Here is a 24,472-nt window from a genome sequence, read left to right as displayed (position 1 = left end):
CAGAGGATTTCATATTAGAGAAGTGGATAGTATCAGTGATTGTGTGGGGGGCAATCTGGGCCATCCTTCCTCACTGTGGAAATGTTCTGCTTTGCAATTGTGATGCATAGGTGATTATTGTTGATGGACTCAGAAAATTTTCAGAAAAATGTATGAATATCCTCCTTTGATTTTATATTGATCTGTAAGTATCTCAGTTTTCTGAAAGTGACAAACCAGTTTCAATATATGAAAACCCTTTAAAAACAGGTTTTCCTTCTGAGACAAACCTATTTATATGAAACAAAGCTACACTTCAAGGTGTGTAATATCTTTTTGCAGTTTAATTGTTAATGATGTGTTTCATAGAAGAATGTAATCTAGATAATTCATTGTGCTGAAAGATAAAGCAAGCTTTTCCTCAAACTTTACTTACATTATTTCAGGATTATTTAAGGAATATTCAAAACTGATTGAAATCACTCTGCTAGGGCTATGGTATGCAATAAATGGTTTGTTTTACAAATGTCCATCTAATTGGAACTTTGAACCTTCATGTGCTTTTAACAATCTCACTTGCACAAAACAGTTGACAGGTCTCAAGCTAATGCTTTGTCAATAGAGCCTTTTTTCAGGCCTACTTTAGTTTAAAAATTTACTGCCAATTTATCGCCCTGAGTCACTGACTTAACAAATGAGTGTCTCAATTAAAACGAAATCCTGCTTTGCAGTATTTTTTATGATTTGCATTCTGTGATGTGTGGTCTTCTCATGTTAGTCATCAGCAACTGTGCACGTGGAACAGTTCTGTGATGAAAGCCAGTCTGACAGTTGCTGCTCCTCTCACAGCACTGTCTCGTGTTCTATAGCAATGGTACAGGGAAAGGGGGTGTTGTACCATATGTGGATGACCTGGAATAACAGTTTCTGTTTTGATGCTTAATCAGATCTATGTATAAGTTGCAGCTGTTGTTTTCTCCTCTCCCATCTTTCCTCTGAAAGAAAGCATGTGTAATTCGTGTTGCTGCAGTGTGACTATTCTCTACCTAGCATATGGGTTATTAGCTTCCTTAACTTGCACCAGTGATGGGAACAAAATATCTGGGTGTTGTAGACTACTTTGATTCCCATGTTCAGGTGTCTGGATGGTTTCTCAGTATACACCAGCATGAATTTAAGGCTTTGATCTTGCTTGTCTCTTGTTAGAGACGGCACTTTTTTAAAAGACATTTTCTGAGAGAAGAAACTGAGGGTAGAGGGGCTAGAGTAGCAAAAGGAGAAGGGATAGAGAGGGGTGCTAAATTAAATTTTCCAGAGGCAACACAGAATCACAGAATGATCTGGGTTGGAAGGAATCTTCAAGATTATCTAGTTCCAACCTGCCTGTCACGGTCAGAGATTAGACCAGATTGTCCAAGGCCTCATCCAGCCAGGCCTTAAACACCTCCAGGAGTGGGGCATCCACAGCTACTTTGGGCAGCCTGTGTCAGCACCTCACCGCCCTCTGAGTGAAGAATTTTTTTTCTTCTGGAGTCTTTTCTTCTCCAGACTCAACACTCCCATTTTCCTCAGCCCATCTTTGTAGGAAAGGTGCTTCAAGCCTCTGATCGTCTTTGTGGCCTTCTCTGAACCCTGACGAGTCCATGTCCTTTGTATGCTGGGAGCCCCACAGCTGCATGCAGTACTGGAGGTTGGATCTCACAGAGGTGGAGTGGAGCAGTACAGTGTCCTGCCTTCCCCTGCTGATCACACCGCCTTTGTTGCTGCCCAGGATACATTTGGCTTTCTGGTCTGCAAGTGCACATTGCCAGCTAATGTTGAGCCTCTCATCAACCAACGTCTCCAAGTCCTTTAGTGCCATAAGAACCCTCATGCCTCAAGGAATGCATTTTCTCATGTAAAAGGTTTCTCAGTAAAAGGTTTATTTTCTTTTCTTTAATGTCTAACTCTTCTTCAGGCTGTCTACTAATCTAATGTAACCTTCCAGAACTAGTTGTTTCACAAGCTTCCGTGACAATTTCACAATTTGTATGAACAAAATATATCTTCCAGCTCTTCTATGGTTTTCCCATGTGGGGTTATCTTATTTTTTTAATTATTATTATTATTTTTAATAACCTGTCCCTCCACAATGACACTGTTGTATTTGACCTAAAGAAATGCATGTTATGGGAGAGTAGGCCAGGACTATTGAGACCTGGTAAAAAGGAATGCATACAGGAGGGAAGTCCAAGTTTCTTCCTTGGCATTTTTGTAATTCTTGTACTTGAAGTGTTGAAGAATGTCAGTGGTTGACTTTATTGTTTTGATAGATATAAATCAGGGAGAAATTATCTACTTAAGTATCAACCTTTTATAGCTTGAACATTTTGACAAGTTTTTTATCCACTTTTTAGCCACTACTTTGCTTTAAAAATGTAATTAAGCACAATTCATCTCAGTTGTTCCTCTCCAAAATAGGATGTTATTGTGCTGACATCTAGTATTATTTTCAAGTCCCACTCTTACTTTTTCTTCCCTTTCTAAAGCGTCGAGAGGCTCATAAACAGAAATTGTGTACTGAGTGAGAACACTCGGGAGTATTCCAAATATTATTAGTAAAATGCCTTTGCTGAAAGGACCTTTCAGTGCCTATTCTTTGCAAGGCAAATAGTTGCATCCTGCTCTGAGGAATGGTTTTGTGGGTTTGGAGTGATCTCTGTGCCCCTTTCACACAGCTGATTAAATTCTTTACACCAAATTCTAACCTGAACTGCATTATTATGTAAAAGCAGCTAACTTTTCTGTGCAAGCAGTTAACATGCTTTGATTTCCAGAGAGGTGAAGCAGCTGGAGAAGGTTCAGTCCTACAGAATGGGATGTGAAATCTATCTGAGCAGGGTAATGCTAGGCATAATACCTGATTTATTTTTAATTTGTTTATAGTAATTGCAGTGGCAGTGCTAATGAAATATGGAATTTGGTATGAGACTGTAACAAAGGGGGTTTGGTATGAGATGTCAGATCTAGATTGGGTGCATTTCATATCTTGTTTAGTTTGCAACTTGAAAATGAAGCTATGCAACCCAAGCTTTTGATATTTATCAGCTGCACTAAGATTTATGTCTGAAGGAAAAGCAAGAACATGCAGAAAACAAACTATAACAAAGTAGAGGCTGAGTGTCTTTAAAGCAAGTAAAGCAATCTTATTTAGGAGTTAGTCAATACTTCTGTATACATAATGAAGGAACTAGAAACCTGTGTGCAGTTGCAGAGCAACGTTCTTACTGGAATTAGAGGCATGATGGGTTAGCACGTGTGATTTCCTGGACTGGTAGAAGCTCAGAGACGTTGCCTGTGTATTAATGAGTTTGTTAGGGAAATGCGATGCTTAGCTGAGGTTGAAACTGGTAAGAGATATAAAGAGCAACAAGGTGGTCTTTGTTTGAATATGGTGACAGTAAAAGGAAAATCGATGTTTTGGTGTTCTGTGGGGTTTGGAAACCAAATGACAAATGACAAAATGGATGCCCATGGTACCCTTATGCTGCTATCTGTACTGATGGGGCTGGTTCCTCAGCAGTGGTAGAGGTTCAGATGCAGCTTGAGGGAAATTAATGTTTCCCTGTTAGTCACTTGTGACACCACGTCTGGAATTCTGCATCTAGCTTTGGGCTTCCCAGAACAAAAAGAATGTTGGTATAGTGGAGTGAGTACACCAATATGACAGGATGGAATGCATGACCTTTGAGAATGACTGAGAGCCGATTTTACTAAATCTTAGAAAGCTAGAAGGGGACCCTTCTGCTGTCATCTCTCCTTCACCCCTTGACTATGAGGGGTAGCTTATTCTTAGAATTGCACAGCAAAATGTAAATTGCTTCAAAAATTCCTGGACATACACTGGTAACACTGAATTTATGGGAACAATCTGTATCCTTCTTTACTCTTATTTCTTACTTATTTCAAACTTAAGGTATAGTTTATCAGAAGAAACTTCAAATCATAGCAGCTTTGATTGCTTTCATATTAAAAATAGCAACTGTGCAAAATGCAGGTAAGAGTAGTGTAGTCCAGAACTATGATCTGAATAAGGTAAAGTTAGTTTGTTATGTGCTCTAGGCTGTATGTATAATACTGTAGTGTACAAGCAGTCTTTATATTTCTCAGAACTTACATTTGACAAATTGACATTTTTTGTTTTGCTTTCTTAAACTGTCCTTAAGTGTATCAGGTGTTTAAAATGAAAACCTTTTCAGTCAGGATTTTGAAGTGGTGAACTTCTTTGTTATGTCACAGAAATTCAGATGCATGTGAAACTTCTATTTGCTCGTTAGTATAGTTAAACGGCTATAAATTTTGCCATAAGATACATGAGAAGGTATAAAGTTGTTCTTAAAAGAAGTATAGATTAAAGCATGACACTTTAAATTACTTGGTGTAGTCTGGTCTAAAGATGAGACGACCACCAAAAGTATCAGGAGAAACTCTTTGTGGTGGGTAGAGGAAGGGAATTGTTACTGCAAACCTGAGTCATGAGTTTGGCAGCTGTGTCCTGAAAACCTGAAAACTAAGCAGGCTGATAATCAGGCTGCATACGTGGCTTGTCTTATCTTCATTTGGAAGCTGAGATCTTTCCGTTCTGAAGTACTGTTTAAACAATTAAAAGTGAGTGGGTATAGTTTAGAACACATAAATGTCCAGATCACCATGGATATAATTCCCAGAACATCAGATTAAAATTGTAAGTGGAAAAATAACAAATCCCTTGACATCTCTGCTATTTGTCAGATCTCTTAAGCTCTCTTGGAGAAATTTAGAAATTTTAGATTTAAAAATCAGCATGGAGTTTTCATGGAATTTTTTTTCTAGATTTTTGTCTTTTTAGTTGATAGACCATTACAGGACAGAACTGATCTTTGTAGCTTACTGCATAATGGCATTGTACATAGGTCACATATAGCAGTCCAACAGACACAGTACTGAGACTTGCTGTACTTAAATACAAGCTAATGTTGATGCATTTATACTTGCTGAAGGAAGGTTTTTTAATGCCGAGTTGTGCTTATCTCGGCCTTTCCATGCCTTCCCACAGCCTCTAAGGATAGTGCTAAAGGGCATGGGGCTGTCAGCAGTTTCCTGATTGCCAGCATTTTACCTTCTCCCTTTTTAAAAATCTATTTTATTTATTTATTTTCAGTGTATATTTGAGTGTACAAACATTGTTTGCAAGACATGATGTGATATTTTCAAGTCCCGAATTTTATTTATTTATTTTCAGTGTATATTTGAGTATACAAACATTGTTTGCAAGACATGATGTGATATTTTCAAGTCCCGAATAGTAAGGTGATGATGTTTATAGCTCTCTTTTCACTAAAAGAACTATTGAATGTGTTTCAGTAAAATAAGTTTGATCATCCTGGATAGGCACAAGGTACAGGATGACAACTTTCTTGAATTTCGGTATTACAAACTATCTCCAGAAGTGGTGGTATGCCTCTTAAGAAACTGGGAGAAAGATGAGAAATAGAATGCCATACTGAAGATGTGAGATGGCTGGAGCCTTAACAAGATCTGAGTGATAGCCATATTCTTACAGCCCAGATGTGAATAATGATCAGAGACATCCTGGGTGACACCTCCTTTATGCTGGTGATGCCTCACCTGGAGTACTGCATCCAGTTGTGGAGTCCTCAGTACAGGAGAGAAATGGACCTGTAGGAGTGCGTCCAGAGGAGGGCCACAAAAATGATCCAAGTGATGGAACACCTCTCCTATAAGGACGGGCTGAAAAAGCTGGGGCTGTTCAGCTTAGAGAAGGATATAAGGTGACCTGATATTGGGCTTTCAATATCTAAAGGAAGCTGTAAAAAGGAAGGAGACAGACTCCTCAGCAAGGTCTGTTGTGATAGGACAAGGAGAAATGGTTTCAAACTAAAAGAGTTTGATTTTAAGAGATTTAGATTAGATTGGAGATTAGATTGAATATAAGAAAAATGGTTTTTACAATAAGGGTAGTGAAGTACTGGCACAGATTGCACAGAGAAGTAGTGGATGCCCTGTCCCTCAAGACATTCAAGGTCAGGCTGGATGTGGCTCTGAGCAATTTGCTCTAGCTATAGGTGTTGCTGTTCATTGCAGAGGAGTTGGACTAAATGACCTGTAAGGGTTCCTTCCAAATCAGATGATTATTGGATTCTATGACACGCAATATACAACTTATGGCAAAAAATAATCCTTTATCTGTGTTCATACTTGAAACCACTACAGGCATTTTATGAAACAGGATTTTTCATTAAAATGAGTATTGGAAATGAATTTTTATAAATTCAGAATGCTGCAGTATCCACAAGGCTTTTGAAATACATGTTGTTTTTAAAATAAGAAGAGTACTGGCTTCAGATTAATGCTCTAGTTCATTATACCTTAGAACATAAGAGACTTAAATCTACAATGGCAGGCATGTGATAGATAAACTGAAAAGTAAAATGATGTACCCACATGATGTGTTAAATCGAAATAGTTGACTCCATGCTTGTTTAGTTTGTATTTAAAATTCAGGTCTGGAAATTTTCAGTGGAGGCAATGGTAACTACACTGAAATATTAGTGAAATAAAATGATTTCTAGTATTTCATGTTGTTATTTTTTAAAATTTATTTCAGATGACATGGCAGAACTTCTTCTTGGAGAGTCCAAACTAGAACAGTTTTTGAAGGAAAATGCTCTTAAGCAGAACAGTAGTCCGCGGGGCCCCCGGCCAAAGCTAACTGAGGTCAGGAAGCATCTAACAGCAGCACTTGATAGAGGAAACCTAAAGGTAAGTTGGTCAGAAGTTGAAATTGGCTGGATTGTGTTGCCAATTATGGAGAAAAACATAGAAAATTCTTGTTTCTTGTTTTATTGTTATTCCTATCATTGGTGCTATGCTATTTTGTGCCTCTGTTTCTTCATGGATCCTCGTTCACACAAGTTCTTTGCCTTCTTTCATTAGAAGAACAGGAAAATTCTCATTGACTTCTTGAAGGCTTACATGAAGAACTTGCAGATTGTTTTGTGGAAGTTTTACCTGGAATACATAACTAAATCATTCTTTGCAGTACATTAAAAAGAAATGTTAGAAATATGAAATATTTCACTAATTTCTTTAATAGTCTTATAAGTACTCAGGAAAGATTTCTTAAGTTATGCTTGTGGAGAAAAGTAAAGTTAATACTTGAGAGGAATAATTATGTCACTTTTTTTTAATATTCTTAACCATTCTGTTCCTTTGATTCATTACTGCTGTAACTACTCTGTCGCTTATCATTTCTATATTCTCAGCCATCTCTTGAGAGATGAGAACCTTGCTTTACAGTCATCTCTAACTTCCTATTTTGTGTTTTCTATGATTCCTGGGAGAGTTATTTTCTTTTCCTTTTTTCTTCCATTCTTCCATGAATCCTTTTCTGATTACCTTCCTTCTACCTCGGCACTCTGTGATTGTGCAAATTATGTTAATGTATAGGCTGTAGAGCACACTTTAAGTTTTGACACTATGTTGTGCTTATGGTGTTGAAATCATTGGAGAGGTTGTAATGATAGGCTGCCTTTAAATAGTTTTGTTAGCTGGCAAAGCTGGAACTTAACAGAGAGGTATTTCTCTTGAACATGTGAGTAAGTATATGACTATGTAAAATGTCTGATAATGCTTTTCAGTAGCTTGATGGAGTATGACTAAAAATGACTTCAACCCCTGCTTCAAGCTTCCCTAATATTACATGGAGTTAGAATTCTGGTGGGATTTTGCTCTCTTGGGAAAAATCTACTTGGGTTTCCATGGTGAATATATGCAGAAAGCAGGCCAAATAACTGTCAGAAATAATTAGATGTGTTTTGATCGGGAATAAAAACTTTCTTATTCCTATTGCTTCTAGCCAGAATTCTTACAAGAGGCTAACCTACTTATGGCCAAATTGAACTATGTGGAAGGTGATTACAAGGAAGCTCTGAACACATATGCCAGAGTTGGAGTTGATGATTTGCAGCTAGCTGCTGTGCCACCGTATAGGTTACGGATGATTGCTGAAGCATACTCTACTAAAGGTAAGATTACTCTTTCCAATACAATAACGTGGAACAAGTATTTAAGAAGTTAATCCATATCTTGTCCAAAGTTAAAGAAATTACTAGCGTATGTGTCATATCATTAACACAGTGATAGAGTGCTGTATTTGCAGATGAGTAAGAGAATGATTTAGCTTCTTTAAACTGATCAGAGTTTGTCTAGGCTGACAAGACTCTCACCTCTATGAAGATTTCCATTTTAACTCTGCTGTCACCCCATCAATTTTTAGATGCGTGTTTTAAAGTCCTTGAATATCTGAATGCCAAAATAACTGTGACAATAAACTAGAACTATTATCACTGTTCCTGAAAATTAAGGGTTAAAAAAGTGATGCAGTTTTGCAATTGTTATGGTCAGATTTGAAGAACCTTGATTCACAATGCTTTTTAGTGAATGTTGGAATTTTTAGGTTACACTAAGCTAATTCAGAAAATTAGTCATAACATGATAAAACATGTTATGACATGATAAAACTTAAAACAATTTTTTGTTCTGCAGTTTAACTTTTAGAACTTTGAGGATTGAATATATTTAAAAATAATTCAGAAAGTGAAGTTTATTTTTTTCTTTTTGAGGAATCCAGGATAGTGAAAATTGTAATGCTGGTCTGATGTCTGAAGGTGGCAGTACCTCTTCAGTTTACAAAATTCTTTGAAGGGCTGTGAGTTCAGTGCTTAGAGGAAAGTGGCAGTTTGTGCACCGTGGGTTCATGAGAATTTCTTGTGTCTGCCTTGGTCTACCATGTTTAATTGGGTTTGATAAGTGTATATACTTTTTGTTACGGTAAATAGAATGTCAGAGTCAACAAATAATTTAGGAAAGGCTTCAGTAGCATTCACTGTTAAATGGTCAAGGTTTGATTCTAACACCCTTGGAAGGCATTGACTGTTTTCACTGAAAGTGGAAAGGAAAGAGTATGGGGATTTTTTACATATGTTGTAAACCTGCCCGTCTGTGAGGGTTTGTATTGGATTTGTCACATTTTTCCTATGAAAATTTCTTTCATTTGATTAACTTCATGTGCATAAATTTGCTTATATTTCCAAAGAATTCAATGCCAATAATTTAACAAAGTTTTTTTCCCAGGCGTCAACTCTTTTGTCTCTGTTTTATTTAACCTCATGAAAAAATAGAACAGTTGAAACAGTTTTGCCGAAAGGATGGGTATTATACAATTTATTTGATGTAAGATTAATTTATTAGAAAATATTAAGAGTTGTTTCTTGCCTTAATTTCTTCTCTACACTGGAATGTTTTTCTTGCTTCACCTTTTAAGGAAAGAAAGAGAGGAAAAAAAGCTGTCTGCTGCCTAGATATGCTTTTTATTTTATTGCTTCTAATTTCAAGTTTTCTACTTAAGCACTGCAATTTGTGATATCAAGCCTGATCTGATCTTGATCAGACTTCATTGGTTTGGTCCTTTCTACTAGGTGCCTGGTTACCAGCTTACCTGGGCAAACCTGGTGACTATTGCTTTTCTGTTGTTCTGTTCATGTCTGGAAGTGCTGCTTTTTTTCTCTGTTTCCAGTTTGAATGGATGATTAATGAAACATAATATCTTTCCAAACAGTTGTAAGCTGGTCATCTCCTGTGTGTTATAGAATAAGATTGAAGTCGCAGAGCAGTCTTAAATTCAGTAATCAACATCTAGACATACTTAGAGAAATTTACAGCTAAACAGTGTACATTAATTAGCAGTAGTATGGTTAATTTTCCTTTTCTTTTCTTTCTCCCCTGAAATTTCATTTTTCTCCTTGTAAGAGTGGACTATAAAAAATTTCAGTCTGAAGAACTTCAGAGGTTCGTGGAGGTTTGTAGTTACTTCACAATGAAATACAAATTATTCTTGTGGGGACTTTGTGCTTCACTGCGATTTGTATTTGTGTTTGCAGGTTCAAGGATAACCTGAATATGCAAAGAGAAAAGTTCTCTAAGGTTTTAGCGTTTATTTCTGTGGCAGTCATAGACTGATCCTTGTTATATCCAAGAAATAGGGAACTGCTCATGTGCACACATCAGCCTGACTGCACAGCTCCGTGCAGCGGCCTGAAGATTGGCAGTAGAAAGGCCTGCTTCAGTTGCCTCACGTCAATCCACCTTTGGGCAAACCCAACACATCTGGATGTGTGGTCAACAGAAGACGTATCCTATTTTATATTGGTCTGTGTATGACTGAAAACTGATGGTAGTTTTTAATTGCCCTAGTAACACTTTTTTTCTTACTTTTAGATAGGACCACCACAAATGCTTACCTTCTTGCTCTGATCTTTTCCCTCTATAACAGAGGTGACAGGTTGAGTGAGGTGCCTGAGCAGAAATGTTGTTTATTCTTCTGCAACTTTGACAAGGTGCTTAACTGAGAATGTAACTCTGTAACCCTAGACAGATTGGTCTCCTGAGCCCTTAGAAATGACTTTCTTTGCACCTGTGCAGTCTTACCCTTGCTCTGTACGTCTGAAGTATGTTTTTCAATTCTTCACAGCAAAGGATGATTCAGCATATGTGTATGAATGAGATGAAGTGCAAAAACAGGCCCAAGGTCAAATTTGAGTTGAGTTTTGTTGGAGCTTTATCTACAGGTTGCTAGAAAGAAGGGGAAGAGGAAGAACAGTAGTGGTGTTTGTGGGGAGAGGAAACAGAATTGGAACATGGCAGGATAAGTGAGGTCTCTAAGAGCTTGCTGAACTGTGGAGTGTATGTATTCATGTGTTGTTTGTGTACACAGATATTTGAGGGGTTACATATGCATAAATGTGCATATATGTATTTCTTCTGTCAGAAAGTAAGATATGGGAAAAAAAAAATCAGAAGAGTTCTTACTGCCACTTCAGTCTCTCCAGAGTAATTGTGTCTGAATGTAGTATCTGTAAAAGTTGTTTGATTATTTTCTTGCTTGTTTTGCAAACCTCATGGGAAAAATGTTCATTAAATTACAATATTTTTCATTGGCAAATTCTGGATCTTTGTCCAGAATATGAAATTTAGTGTCTCTGCATCCCTGCAGTCTTCAACTTGAATTAATTCCGTCATTAAGCTGAATTTAGTTCTTTAGAAGCAGTCTGCTGGCTATGATGCATTCACAAAGGTTTCCTCAAAACTTTTATTACAAAAATGAATTACATATGCATAAATATTCTTAAAAGAATGCCTTTAAGTCTCAGTGGTATATTTAGCTTTAGCAGAAGACATTGTATTTAGTAGGAATATTAGCAAGAGGCGTAATACTGAGAAAGCCAGAAAAGGCGCTCAAATCCAGCAAGGAAGATTAAAATATTGTTATTCTTTTCTTGACAATGTCAAAGTAGTGATACACTATTTCATAGCTTCTAGAGAAACCATCTCATTAGATTTCTCAAATGCAGCAGTGTAAGATTTCAATAAAATGATGAGAAACGTCCTATTGAATGACCTTTGAAATCTTTTCTATTTCCTTAGTGCTGGGTTCTTTCCAACCCTGCAATGTGCAGTTTCATGAACTTGTGAACGAGAGGCCTCAGTGCACAAATAATGTTGCAACGTGCCTGGCTTTCATTCCTGCAAGGGAAAATGTTCAGAAGTGCTAGTGTGATGATGAAGTGCATCTTGACTAGAGGAAAGATGGAACAGGGATCTGATGAGAAGTTATCTGTTTCTGTGTCTGTTAAAACAGCACTGAGTAGACTAGCCAAGTGAGTATGCATGAGGCAAAGCTTCAGAAACCTGATTAGTGTAGGTCAGGATTCAGATCTGCACTCTGTATGTATGTGTATCAGGTGTTGTATTGGAATAGCTGTAGTATCAAAACTGTGGCTTTATTAAGACGTGATTTGCTTAGATTCAATGACTGACTTGAAGTCAGCAGGGAGGCCATTTTTGAATGTTGTATGAAAGATAGGAATGAAAAGATGGAGCTTTCCAAGCTTCTGTTATAAGAGTTTAATTTTGTCTCTTCATTATCGTTTGTTTACTTTCTTCACTAGGTCAATTTAATGGGCAGTAGTACGTTTTGAGACAGATGAAAATCTTAACGTATAAAGAATTAAAGTAAGAGAAATTATGAATCCATAAAGAAGAAACTGAAGATTGTATATGTGTGTCCTTTTTCATCTTGCTTTTTTAGGTTAGGCTTGCGTACCTAACTCCAGCTTTCTTTTTTTTTTAAGAAAAACTCCATGTTTTTCTTAAAAGATGAACCAGAAAAAAATTGGTGTAGCTCTATTATCACACGGAAGCATGTATTTTTAGAATCCATTTCATTAATGACTGAAGCTAATATTCTCCTAGGGATATGGTCTCTGGGATCAGGACAATTAAGTTTGTGCAAGTTTTCAGCAGTGTATGAATGAGGTAACATGCTGGAAAGAACACATAGGCTTTATTCAAATACTGTGTGTGGCAATATCTTCTGTGTTTCTAAGCAATTTTTGTTTGCTTATGGAAGCAGAGATGAGATGCTTGCATAGTGGGATATTGTGTTAATTTGGGGAGTTGCAGCTTGTCAGTGGTACTCAAATAAAAAGAATATATTTAACTGGGAAATTAGCTTATTGAAGTCTTAGGTAACATGATTCTTGCGCTGCTGAGTAAGTCAAGATGGCTGAAAAATGAATTTACAGTACTTGGTTTTGCACATCAGTGAATCTTTCTACAGATGCTCAAAGACAAACATAACAATTTATGAGTCTGACGTTTCTTCCAGTTTTCGACTCTGTAAACTTTTGATTTTAGTTAAGAAATGGTGTTCATATTTACTATATTGTCATAGAATAGTAGAGTACTACAGGTATTCTAGAGTACAGTACAGTACAGGTCAGTACTACAGTACTGCCAAGAGAGCTGTGTTGCATTACAGTTACATTCTTGTTAAGTATGTGAGAGATGTCATACAAGTTAGAATGTGACATTATGGGATTGTAGCCCTATTGCTGCAGGCCATTTTTCGTCTCATATTGCTTGCACAAACTGTGTTTATATTTAGATGATGTTGTTGAGTAAGGTGAGACTGTCTGTACTGCTGCTGACCCATATTCAAATTTAATGTTGCATTTACCAAGTTAAGTGACTGGCTATTAATTAGTCCTACTTAAAGAAACATGGCATTACTCATGAGGTTCGGCAGAAGTGTCAGGTGCCTGTGAATTGCTACTTTGCAGTTAGCAAAAGATGCTGCACTTATCTTTAGTTGTATACAATTGTAATGAGATCTTGTACATTGCTAGCCTATTTCAGCAGACACTGAGAAGCTCTTCCTGGAACAGTGCTAAATGAAAGCTGTTTTAGTTGTTATGCCAGAGATCTCTAGACTCATTAGGCAATGTGTCAGGAACTCAGCTTCTTTAAAGATCTGCAGTCCATCAGCAGGCAGTTTGCAGATCGTGGCTGCTTCAAACTTTTCCAGATAAAGCTTTTCTTTTCCTAGCTTGAACAGAGATTGAAGTGGAAAAACCAAAAGTTTGCCTTGCTTCCCTCAGCCTGAGGAAAAGAAGACCGAGGGGGGAACTGATTAATATTTATAAATATCTAATGGGAGGTGGCAGGAAAATGGGTGAGGTCTGGCTCTTCTCAGTGGTATGTAGTGACAGGACTAAAACTTGAGCATAGGAAGTTCCATCCAAACATGTAGAAGAACTTCTTTATGGCAAGGGTGACTGAGCTCTGGAACAGGTTGCCCAGAGAGATTGTAGAGTCTCTTAGTGTCTAGATATTTAAGACCCATCCAGACACTCACCTGTGCGGCCTATTGTAAGGAGCCTGCTTTAGCAGAAGAGTTGGACTTGATAATCTCTTGAGGTCCTTTCCAACCCATACAATTCTATGATTCTGTGCTTTTAGAGCCAGTGTTGAAACCCAAACACTGAATGTATTAAAACAATTTTAAGAATTCAGTTTTAGTGTGTTGGCTTTTTGTTTGTTTGTTTGTATATACAGAAAATCATAGAATCACCAGGGTTGGAAAAGACCCCCAAGATCATCCAGTCCAGCCATCCACCTATCACTAATACTTTCTTCTACACCATGTTGCTCAGTACAACATCTAAATGTTTCTTGAACACCTCCAGGGACAGTGATTCCACTGCCTCCCTGGGCAGCCCATTCCATTCCTATTCTATTCTTAAGTCTTTCTCCTTTCAATAATACTTAACAAATAGCGGTAGTAAATTGAAAAGGAAAAAAGTTCATACTTTGCTTTTTAAAAAAACATTCTCTATAAACAAGTCACAATCTTTTACTGAAGACTTGTAAAAATAAGTCCTTAAGTGAAATTAGCAGTGTTCATTCTAAGTTTAGAAATGAACTGTGGGAGTTCCTTGATAGCATTAACTAGGGTTTCAGTTTTTTGTCAAAAACTACAAATAAGTGCGTGCTATAATCCATATACTTGATTGTTCTAAAAATATGAGCTAAGTACAGAACTCTTTAAAAGGACTGATGAAAGGCTGGTGGGTGTTTTTTATTGTTGTTTTACAGTATTTGGAATACTTAACAGTACTGCCTTGCTTATCATAGGGAAGAGTAAATTCTGTATACCCTGACTTGTGTTTTATGTGTATAAGGAAAACAGCAAGCAAACCCAGAAGCACCTTTCTACTGTTGCAACTCTTTCCACTTGCAAAAATGTTACTGAAATATAAAATAGTCTTCCACTGTTTTTTTTGTCTGCCCTTTGACTTGTCTGCTGAAGACGGTAGATAAACCAGAGGATTCTTATTTCAGTACTATCATTTATACAAAGTACTAGTTGGCATCATGGAAAACTGTCAGTCAAACAACTCTATAAATATGATAGACTTCCCTCAGGCTTTTTTTCTTTTTCCCCTTTTTGTTTTCTATGGATTCCTTTTTACATTTGAGAATTTTATTTATTATTGTTATTATTATTATTATTATTATTATTATTATTATTATTATTATTATTGTTTTACTCTGGAAAATGAAATGGGGGTGTTAAGTGGTTTTCCTACAGAGGTTAGAACTCTGCTTTGAATTTTTTTTTAATTTTTTAGAAGTGATTTGTAATTGAATGAATTAAACATAGTTACTGTTATTGTCCTCAAAATAAAAACTGTTAGCTAAACAAATCTATTCCTTGGGGACTTCTTAAAAATTGTTAGTTCATTGTTCATTCTTATCAGGGAACCATCATTTTTAGGGAGTGACTGGTGTATGTGTGTGTTTATATTGGTTAGCTCTTGTAATATATTTATTTATTTTAAAAAAAAAAAAGTTGAGACAGTTAACTTGGTATCATAGAGACATGAATATCACTTGGGATAAGGCAATGTACTATTTGCTTTCTGAACCTTACACACACACACAAAAATATAAGTTATTCAGGGTTTAAATATTTAAAGAAAACCTTTGGTAGTTAACATGTAATTGAAATACCATGCATACCCTTTTCTTGTTCAAATACTGTTTGTTGCTGTTTTGCTATTTTGACAAGTGATTTTAGAGTTACTTTGCAAAACATATAAGCTTAACTAGTGTGGACTTGTATTCATTTCACTGCTTCTCACTTTCTTTTCCCTCAGAAGTCATCTTGCTTGATATCAGGATTAGATATGTATGAGATAAGTGTATGAGATAAATGTCTTCCCAAAATAAAACTGACCCAGTTTGTTGAAAGCTTTTACTTGCAAGTGGTTTTGGTTGGAGGGACTTAAACTTAAAAGCCATGAATATAAAAATCAATTTGTGTGATATCAACTGGCACAATATTCTTGAATGCCGAATAAAACAAAAGAGAGGCTAAATAAAGAAGTAGCCATGACCTATACAATAAATACAGTAATATTTCATAGAAGTGGCATGCAACTCTTTACTGAATATCTCAAAAAAAATTATAAATAGTAGAGAAATTCCTGCCCTTTTGTGGGAGAGAAGCAGAGATGATTGCCTGGCAGATGTGGAAACAAGCACAAAGGGGAGAACTGACTTGTCCAAATATATACAAACATTTCAGCAGATGATTTAAGGTGATATTGTGTCTTCATGTGTTTTTTGATACTGTATGTTGCCACTTACTTATTTATTTCCCAGGAGACTAATATAATAATCCCTTATTTTTCATTCACTGTTTATCTTCTCCCATTACTCTTATGAAAAATGGGCAGTATATTACATGGTCATTATTGCTAGATAGAGGGATTTAGACATTAGGAAAAATAATTATTTAAGAATAATTGATCTCTATAATAAATTGCATAGTAAAGTCAAGACATCCCTAGAGCTGGAGGCTTTAAGAACAAGTTAAAAAATTGGGGTCGGTTGATTCCTTGGTCAGGTGGATTATTGTTCTTGAGGTTCTTTCCAGCTGGTTTCCCTAATTATTTTGAAAATAACTCTAATAGAAATGTGAATTGTGTAAGAGACATAATTGGTTACTGAGAGCTGCTGGGCTTTGATTTTAGACAAGCAAACAGTTTTGTTGTTGTTGGTTTTTTTTCTGTCAAAGCACCAAATAATGTTTTTGTTGGGTAAGTCCAGTGAAATCCTGTGAGGAAAAAGGCTTCTGAGCTTGATGAGTGAGGTACTTCTTAGTAAAGTTGGCCTTACTGAGTTATTTTTGGGCATCCATATATATATATTTGGATATTTGTCACAACAGTTTCTCCTACTCATCCTATGGCTTAAACTGCTGCCTGCATAGTATCTTATGCTGCATTTATTTTCAATGTAGGACCTTATAAAGGTGCATATGAAGGAACATTTCATAGGAATTTGTCAGTTCTTTTGTTTATGTGTTCACTCAGGAAAAGTGAAGATTTGTATGAAGTGATTTAAAACTAATATAGAAAAACACTGGACACTTCTTTGGTAGACCATCATAATGTTCTTTCAAATCAAAGTTGTAAAAAATTGTTTCTGTTCTTTTTTTTTTTTTTTTTTTTGAGGAGGCATCAGTATTATTTATTCATCTGTGCCTGTATCATAAGTTCTTAATTTATTTGTGTGTGCTTTTGTTTCTTCCCCTAATTGAAGGGTCTCAGTATTATGTAGTATTGTAGTACTATATGACGTTAGTTTTTAATGCTTTTTTTGAAATTGCTTTATACTCAGGTCTCTGTCTTGAGAAGCTGCCAATTTCTTCTTCAGCTAGCAACCTCCATGTGGACCGTGAACAAGAAATTGTTACGTGCTATGAGAAAGCTGGGGATATTGCTCTTTTATACCTTCAGGAGATAGAAAGGGTAAGCTAATCTCTGTATAGCTGAAGAATTGTGTGGTTACTCATTTTGGTTACTCATCTGCTCATTTTTTCATCTGTTCACTTCATTTTCCATTGTGTCATTGCAGGGTGACCTTTCTAAACGTTCTCTTTCACCAGATTCACCAAATTCTTCCTTTTTAATTTGGGTGACTGATAAGTAAATACTTCATTTATCACTCTTTCAAGCTTTTGATTTCATTGAAACCCTTTACTGAAATTACAAAACTTGTTAATTTTTGTTGTCAGCATTTCTGTCTTTTGTACTTCTAGGTAATTAATACTAACATACAAAACAGAAGCCCTAAGCCAGGGCCTACTACACATGAACAGGAACTTGGCTTTTTCTTGGAAACAGGACTACAGAGGGCACATGTTTTATATTTCAAGAATGGGTAAGATTTGATTCACCATTTCTGTTGCTGTTTTTGTTTAGGATTTGTATTTTATCTTTACAAACATTTTTAACAGTTGTGGATAGTGCAGTCATGAGGCTTCTGTATTAATAAAGTACTAATGTTTTGACTGAAAAGCATGACAGTCCATTTTGTATTCATCTAGTTGTTATTAAATCCTTTAATTAAAATATATGTAACACGAACTTGTATTAACTTAAAGTACCTTAAGCATGAACTATTCTTTTATATTGTTTTTTATTTTACTATTAGAAAGTAAATCTTAGAAAGAGAGTGTTAGAAGGTGACTGATAACATAGTGAAATTCCTGATATTTATAATGTTGATTTGTATAATTTTTGCCAAATCTCTTCAGTTATCACTTATTTTAACATTGTGCTGCAGGATAAATGTGCATGAAGACCAACAGTATGTATTCAAGTATACAATCTCCATTATACCTGCTCTATAGATCCTTTTAGATCCTGCATGGGAGGTCCTTTATGATTTAAATAAGACTTCTATTAAAAGATTAATATTAAATTCAGTCATCATTCAAAAAATGAAAACAGGAATACCACTCTCCATCCTTAAGAGCTTCAGAACTTTGCACAAATGTTTGTTAAGTACATTTCTGGCATTTGTTACTGAAAGCACCTAGATTTTGCAGAGCTTTTTGTTTTGCTAGAAAATTGCTGTTTGATTAAAATGGTGGCATTCTGGGTAGGGAAAGCATTTTGTTCCAAAAATGTTTCTTATTCATTCATGTACATAAACAGAAGGTAAATTATGCAGTGTCTGTAAAGAGTTTGAGATTTTCATGTGCTAATGGTTGACGAATGGACATCCAAATTTTAAAACTATTCTGAGATGTCATGGTGGAAATTGTCACTAAGCTTCTCAAAGTAATGGAATAATGCAGCTATAATGTATGATATGAGAATTACATCTGAGTTCCATTTTCAACATTTAATTGCTATATGAATTGAATGTTCTAAAACTTCACATCTTTCATTTACCAGAGTTACTGTTTTCACATCTGCACAAAAGACAATTAACATACATGTTTTGAAAGAATCACAGTGACAATCATGGTAAAGAATAAGCTAGATTCCACATTTTGAATAATTTTGATGGAAGGCTGCGAATGGAAATAGTCCATTTAATCTGACATCTAGTGCCTATAGCAAAACAAAACAAAATGAAGAAAACAACCCCAAACCAACCAAGCAACCAAAAAAATGCCAACAACAACCCCACAAAAAATTATATAATGGTTCACTATGGAACATCTAGCCTATGGAGGAGTTAGATTTTTCCTAGACTATATCAGCTGGTCTGGCATAAACTTTAAAAATCTGATTTTGTTCTGTGTACACTTCAGTCCTTCATAGTAAAGCTGATGATGTTGTCAACTCCTGCATGAACAGTTTTTTCTTTTTTCCAATCTTTAGTACAGTGGTCACTTGTAGTTTACAAGCTAATTATGCATTATGAATTTAATTTTAAATGTCATCTATCAATTTTTTAGGCCACTGCTAGAAATAGTAGAAAAGAAAACGAGGTGTTAGGGAAGTACAAATTGGTGCCAATCGTTATTTTATATACTTCTACCATCATGTCTTTTAGCTTCCTTTCTTAATTTAGAGCCAATCCTGGTTCTCTCAAGATTGCCTAATGTGGTCAATGTGCCAGGCTTTTAGATATTGCTGCTTTTATGGGTCCCTTCTCTTTTTGTTGTTTGTTTTCACTTGAATTTACCAGAACCGAACAGAGGACTGCTACTTTAAATATTTATGTGTGTATAAATAGGAGCAAATTTATAGCATACTTCTTAATGATTTGTAATAGTTTATTTTTAAATTTAGCGTGTATCCTGATATTTTGTTTATACACATTAGATACAAGATCTTTCCATTCTGCTTTTTAACACACTTCAAATTTTAATTTAATATAAAAATGTAAAGATCATGTGAAATTTTTCAAACAGAGAAACTGTAGATATTTTTAATATAGTTTAGAAACAGAAGCACTTACTTTAAATAAGCTTTTTGCAGTTGAAGCTGTAGATGTTAAAAGGAGGTGAATCCCGTGGAGGAGGCAGGAAGTCACCCAAGTTTAGCTGCTTGTGAGTGAAACAGAAAATGTGCCTGTCTGCTTTTGCAGGCAGACCAACTCTGGTATTCACACTGCAGTGCAGTGGAGTCTTCTTTGTGTGTATTCATGAGGTGATGTTGTGACACTAAGAGTTCCTTCCACTAACCTGTAACTGGACATTTTACTGAGTGAATTCAAATTTTATTTTAATGCCATAATTGTGATTATAGTAATTTGTATGCAAGGGCATATAAATCACCCATATGAAACACATGAATATACACTTATGTGTATATATACACAAATGTTATGGATTTCTTAGCATTTATTTTTAGACTTCAGTTCCATTCCTATAAATACTAAAAAATCTCTTTTAAAATCTGATGATCTGAATTTGTCTAAAGTTCTTTTGTGATAGAGTATTTTATTGTTATTTTGTTGTGTGTCTTTGTTCACTTGGTTATTCACTGCTTTTACTTATGCATCATCCAGTATAAGTGGAAAATCCATTCTTCTTTATATGTCAGGTACAAACTAGAAAAGAGAATAAGGTAACTTTTACATCACCCAGAAGAATATCATTCTAGCAGTAACACGGAGTGTTGATTCATACCTAGAATTGGTCCATTTTGAAAATTCTCTTTGTTCACTAACTGTGCAGAGATTTCCTTTTAAGTCAAGAAAGCAAGTTTTTGTAGAGAATTAAGTGAATATCTTTCAAGTATGCATTAACTTGTATGAAAATGTATAAAATATTCTAAATCTTTGAAGACTAACTGCTGAGTGACAGTGTTTTGAAAATACATGGAATAGCACTTCACTTATATATATATATACATGCAAAATATATAAATAAAATCCTGAAAGCTCACTTTGCAGCTGAGGAACATTTCAGCTTTGCAGTGTATAAGGAGTTAAGAAAGCTATTCTGAAACTAAAAGGAGGGTTTACTTACCTTCAAAAACAAACAAACCAAAACCAAACATAAAACATTTTGAAATATATATAACTTTTAAATGTCTTTCTGGCTGATTATGCAACCACCATTTAATCAGTAGCAGCTACCATCTAGTTAGTTGATCTGCAGTTTGAAATTGGAGGAGTTCAAAGACTTGATTTTATTCCAGGAAAAACAATGAACATTGAAACTTTGACACTAGTACTTTAATGTAGCTCTTTTTCAAGGAAGATGCCTCTGAGAATGGACAGAATTATCCTTCTCTCCTTATATTTGCTTTATATATTTAATTTAATTTAAACAAAACACTTAAAAATTGTAGATAATTATTATTTTTTTTTTAATCAACAGAGTTCAGAAATGTACTACTTGTGTAGGCTTGGAAAAAAATAACAAAAAAACCCCACCTTTTTAATTGGAATCTAACATCGGGTAGCCATCACATTAAAACCAGCCCTAACTGACTTTCAGATCTCTCGTCACTCCTCCTGTATCTTGCTGCCTGTCAAGGATAATGCTGTATCATGGGAACAGTCCAGGATCCAGACTGCAATATGGTCTAATCTCCATTGCTGCTGACTTGCTAAATCAAAGCCTGAAGGAACTGGAACTGGTCTGTGCCCATCGTAGTGCTGGTACTTGTGCTTGACACCCTAACACAGCTGCAGTGAAGTAAGACCTTCCCAGTCCTCTCTGTAAAGATGTTGCTTGGTTGCCAGCCCTCAATAGATGACACAAAAGAAAATAAATTGTTTTTCTTTTTTTCATTCTCTGTGTATAACTGATTTTTATTGGGTTACAAAGTATCTGTCAAGCATAACAAAAACACTCCTCAGAGTTACTCATGTGAAGGACTTGTCTGTGTAGGAGTCCTTTCTTTTGTTTTTCTTTTTCCACTATGCCACTTGCAGGAATGTAGTGAGAGAGAGAAGCCAATCCTTAAGTGCTTTTGGTGTGTGTGTACAAACACATGGTAGTAGTAGGAACTCATTTGCTAAGTATTTGAATAACTTTGCCAAGACTGTATCTGTTTGGGTCATAGTTGTCATAAAGGAAATTGACTCTTGGGAGAGCTGGGTGACTAAATACCTACAGAGATATGAAGGTCTAGTACTAAAAGATAACTCATTTTCATTTTAAATAGTGATGACTATTCTGAAACTACTGGGAGAGATAGCAGGATCTATGCCCGCATTCTCCACCTCCTTTTTTTTGCAGAAAGTTAACAAATTCCATTATTTCATTTGTCAACCCTGTTCCTGAAGTTGTAGGCAGTGCAGAGTTCAGATTGATTTCTGACTATGCAGATTGGCTGTAAACAGAAGGCTGGTATTGTGCTAAGAAAAAACTGAATACTGTGCAGATGTCTGTTTTTGTTTGTTATTAAAACTAATGGCATTTGAAAATTAATCAATTCTTTCAAAGTGTCCATTACTCAGATTATTTTCTTGTCACTGGCCAAACAATTTTAAAAGTATTTTCAATTGTTTAGGTGGTATTGAATTGGCTTTTGTAGGAATCAAAAAGTGTAGCTGCTGCAAAAACCTTGGAAGCAAGGATGTGTTGCAGAAATTCTGTTCAGCTGCTGAAAGACAGGCAAGCTTTACTCATGATTTCAGGTGAATACTGGGAAAATCCCTGTTGGCATCTCCTGATTTACCTTACCTATCCTTTCATTACAAAATATATATCTATTCCATATAATATTTAATCATATATAATGTGTACTACAGCCAGTTTACTGGGGAATGCTTGGAATTTTTGTTGACATGCAGGCATTTTGTGTTTGTACTAAAATATGTTTTCTTGTTTTCTGACAACACAAGTTTGGTAGACACATCAGATTTGACCTTTTCTGCCACCCGAACTCTCCGCCCATTACTGCCTTACTTTTCCCAAATGACTTTCTTCTCAATTTCTTTTTAATGCACTGTAATTTAGATGTGAGAAGGTGAAACAAATGTTTCTTTCTCTGAATGCCTGGTAGTGCATGGTGCCTTGGATTTTTCTTCCATGCATAAGCATAAGGCACATTTGAATGTTTTTGACCATATTTTAATGTCTTTTTTTTTGCCCAGAGGAGCTGTGGCAGGGGTCTGGGCAGCCTGGTCTGGTGGGTGGGGGATGGAACTGAATGGGCTTTTCGGCCCCTTCCAACTGAAGCCATTATACAATTCAATGATTCTACTCCCATCAAATCCCCAGTAACATCTGCAATGTGGGTATTTTAAATTGAATTGATTTGGGAAAAAGTGGTTCCTTAGAGACTGCATTCAGACAGAACTATAATAAGCAACTCGGCAGTGAAATCATCTCCTTTATTTATTTGACTCTGACATTTTTCAAGACTATCAACAGGATGTTTTTAGAGGTCTTATGTTCTGTTCCCTCAAAGAAGCATTCCTGTAAGCCTCGTGCTTAGGAACATTGTGTGAATTCTCAGTAATACTGCATAAACAGAGGAACAGTATGAAGATTAGTGATTACTAATACAGATTCTGCTTGTTTGCTTTGAAGCATTTGCACAGTCTTTTCTTTCCAGTAAGTGTTGTACCTGTTTGTGAATATAACTCATATTTTGTGTGTTGTATATAGAATGAATTTTGAGACTCTGGCTTTATCTTCCTGCCTTTTTCCAAATTAGTATATTCAGTTACATGGCAGCTGTGCTCATGATTACTTTAAAGAGTATAAAAATAAAAGAAAGGTTAGTAAGCATTTTCAAATTTGCTGTTGGGCTGCAATAGAGAATAGGGAATTTTGTCTTCTGTTTTACTTTGTTTTGGTAAAATGGTCCAATAGCAAAAACAAGGGTTGGGAATAGAAAAGTAAAACTCTTAATAACTGTACTGATGAATAAATGGTACATAAACAACTTCAAGAAGTGGAGAACAATGAGTTTTCTTCAGATATTAACATCTCTAGGATGTCTATAATAGGAGCACTAACATCAAAATTAGTCTTTCCTGGGATAATGAGTGAGAAAAATCAAAGGAGAATTGACAACATCAAATGGCTAGAAATGTTATATATTCCATTTAATACATAAAATTTTGAGTAAAGTATATATTTGCTCCCATGCTAGTGTTTACCTTTTCTTTCCTTCTTTCTTTCAACTGCCCTACTTTGTGTTTAAATAACTTTTAGTCTTTGTTTTCCTAGGTTAACCAAGCTGCGCTCTTAGTCAGTTCTCAGTTAATGGGTTTTGTTGCCCTGCATCTTCTTCAGTCCCTTCTCTGTTTTTAGTCTCATTTTTTGCATTTGATCAACAAAAGAGTGTGAGTTGTTAGGTATCTACTGGAAAAGCATTAGCATTGAGTAGAGTTTTGTCTGCTGTGATTTGCTTTGGTTTATAGCCACCCTGTATTATACCTGTGCAACCTGTGTCTGTTTTCTTTATTATTCACAAGTTGTGAGTTCTCAGCTTGGAAAAGAAATTTTTGCTCTTAGTGCTGAAATACTACCTTGGGTGTCCTGCTCCCCTTCCACCTCCATTTTTTTTCTCAACTCTTGATTTTTCAGAAACACGTGGGTTCATGAGGATGTATTTCTTGGTAGCTTAAAAAACCATGCTGTGCTTTACCTGGAGAATGGTTGCGTGGTGTGAGGAGTCCACTCCTTGCCTGACTGGAGAGCAGTAGGAGGTTGTACTGCTGCTGGGGTTCTGCATGAAGCTCCTGTGGCTAAGGGCTCATGAGTTTCTCTTGCCTCTGCATTAGGTTCCTTGTCAGAGAACTGGGCACAGTCAGTGGCAGGTGTGTGGGGCAG

At 35.9% G+C, this 24,472-nt stretch overlaps 1 protein-coding gene across 5 annotated transcripts in view; it reads left to right on the top strand.

Moving 5' to 3' along the window:
• Positions 1-24,472, top strand: part of TTC7B (tetratricopeptide repeat domain 7B) — a 128,500-nt gene that overhangs the window by 12,362 nt on the left and 91,666 nt on the right. For 4 of the 5 annotated variants that reach the window (XM_085225497.1, XM_085225500.1, XM_085225499.1 and 1 more), the window contains exons 2-5: positions 6,626-6,780; positions 7,877-8,045; positions 17,107-17,237; positions 17,528-17,649. In XM_085225497.1, coding sequence (XP_085081623.1) covers positions 6,626-6,780; positions 7,877-8,045; positions 17,107-17,237; positions 17,528-17,649 — 577 coding nt within the window. Of the gene's footprint in view, positions 1-6,625; positions 6,781-7,876; positions 8,046-17,106; positions 17,238-17,527; positions 17,650-24,472 lie in introns of those variants that run through there. The other variant, XM_085225501.1, reaches the window with a different exon arrangement.

This window comes from Meleagris gallopavo, chromosome 5, assembly GCF_905368555.1.
Source record: "Meleagris gallopavo chromosome 5, MGAL_WU_HG_1.1, whole genome shotgun sequence".
Taxonomy (NCBI): domain Eukaryota; kingdom Metazoa; phylum Chordata; class Aves; order Galliformes; family Phasianidae; genus Meleagris; species Meleagris gallopavo.
This window is presented reverse-complemented; position numbering and strand designations above follow the sequence as displayed.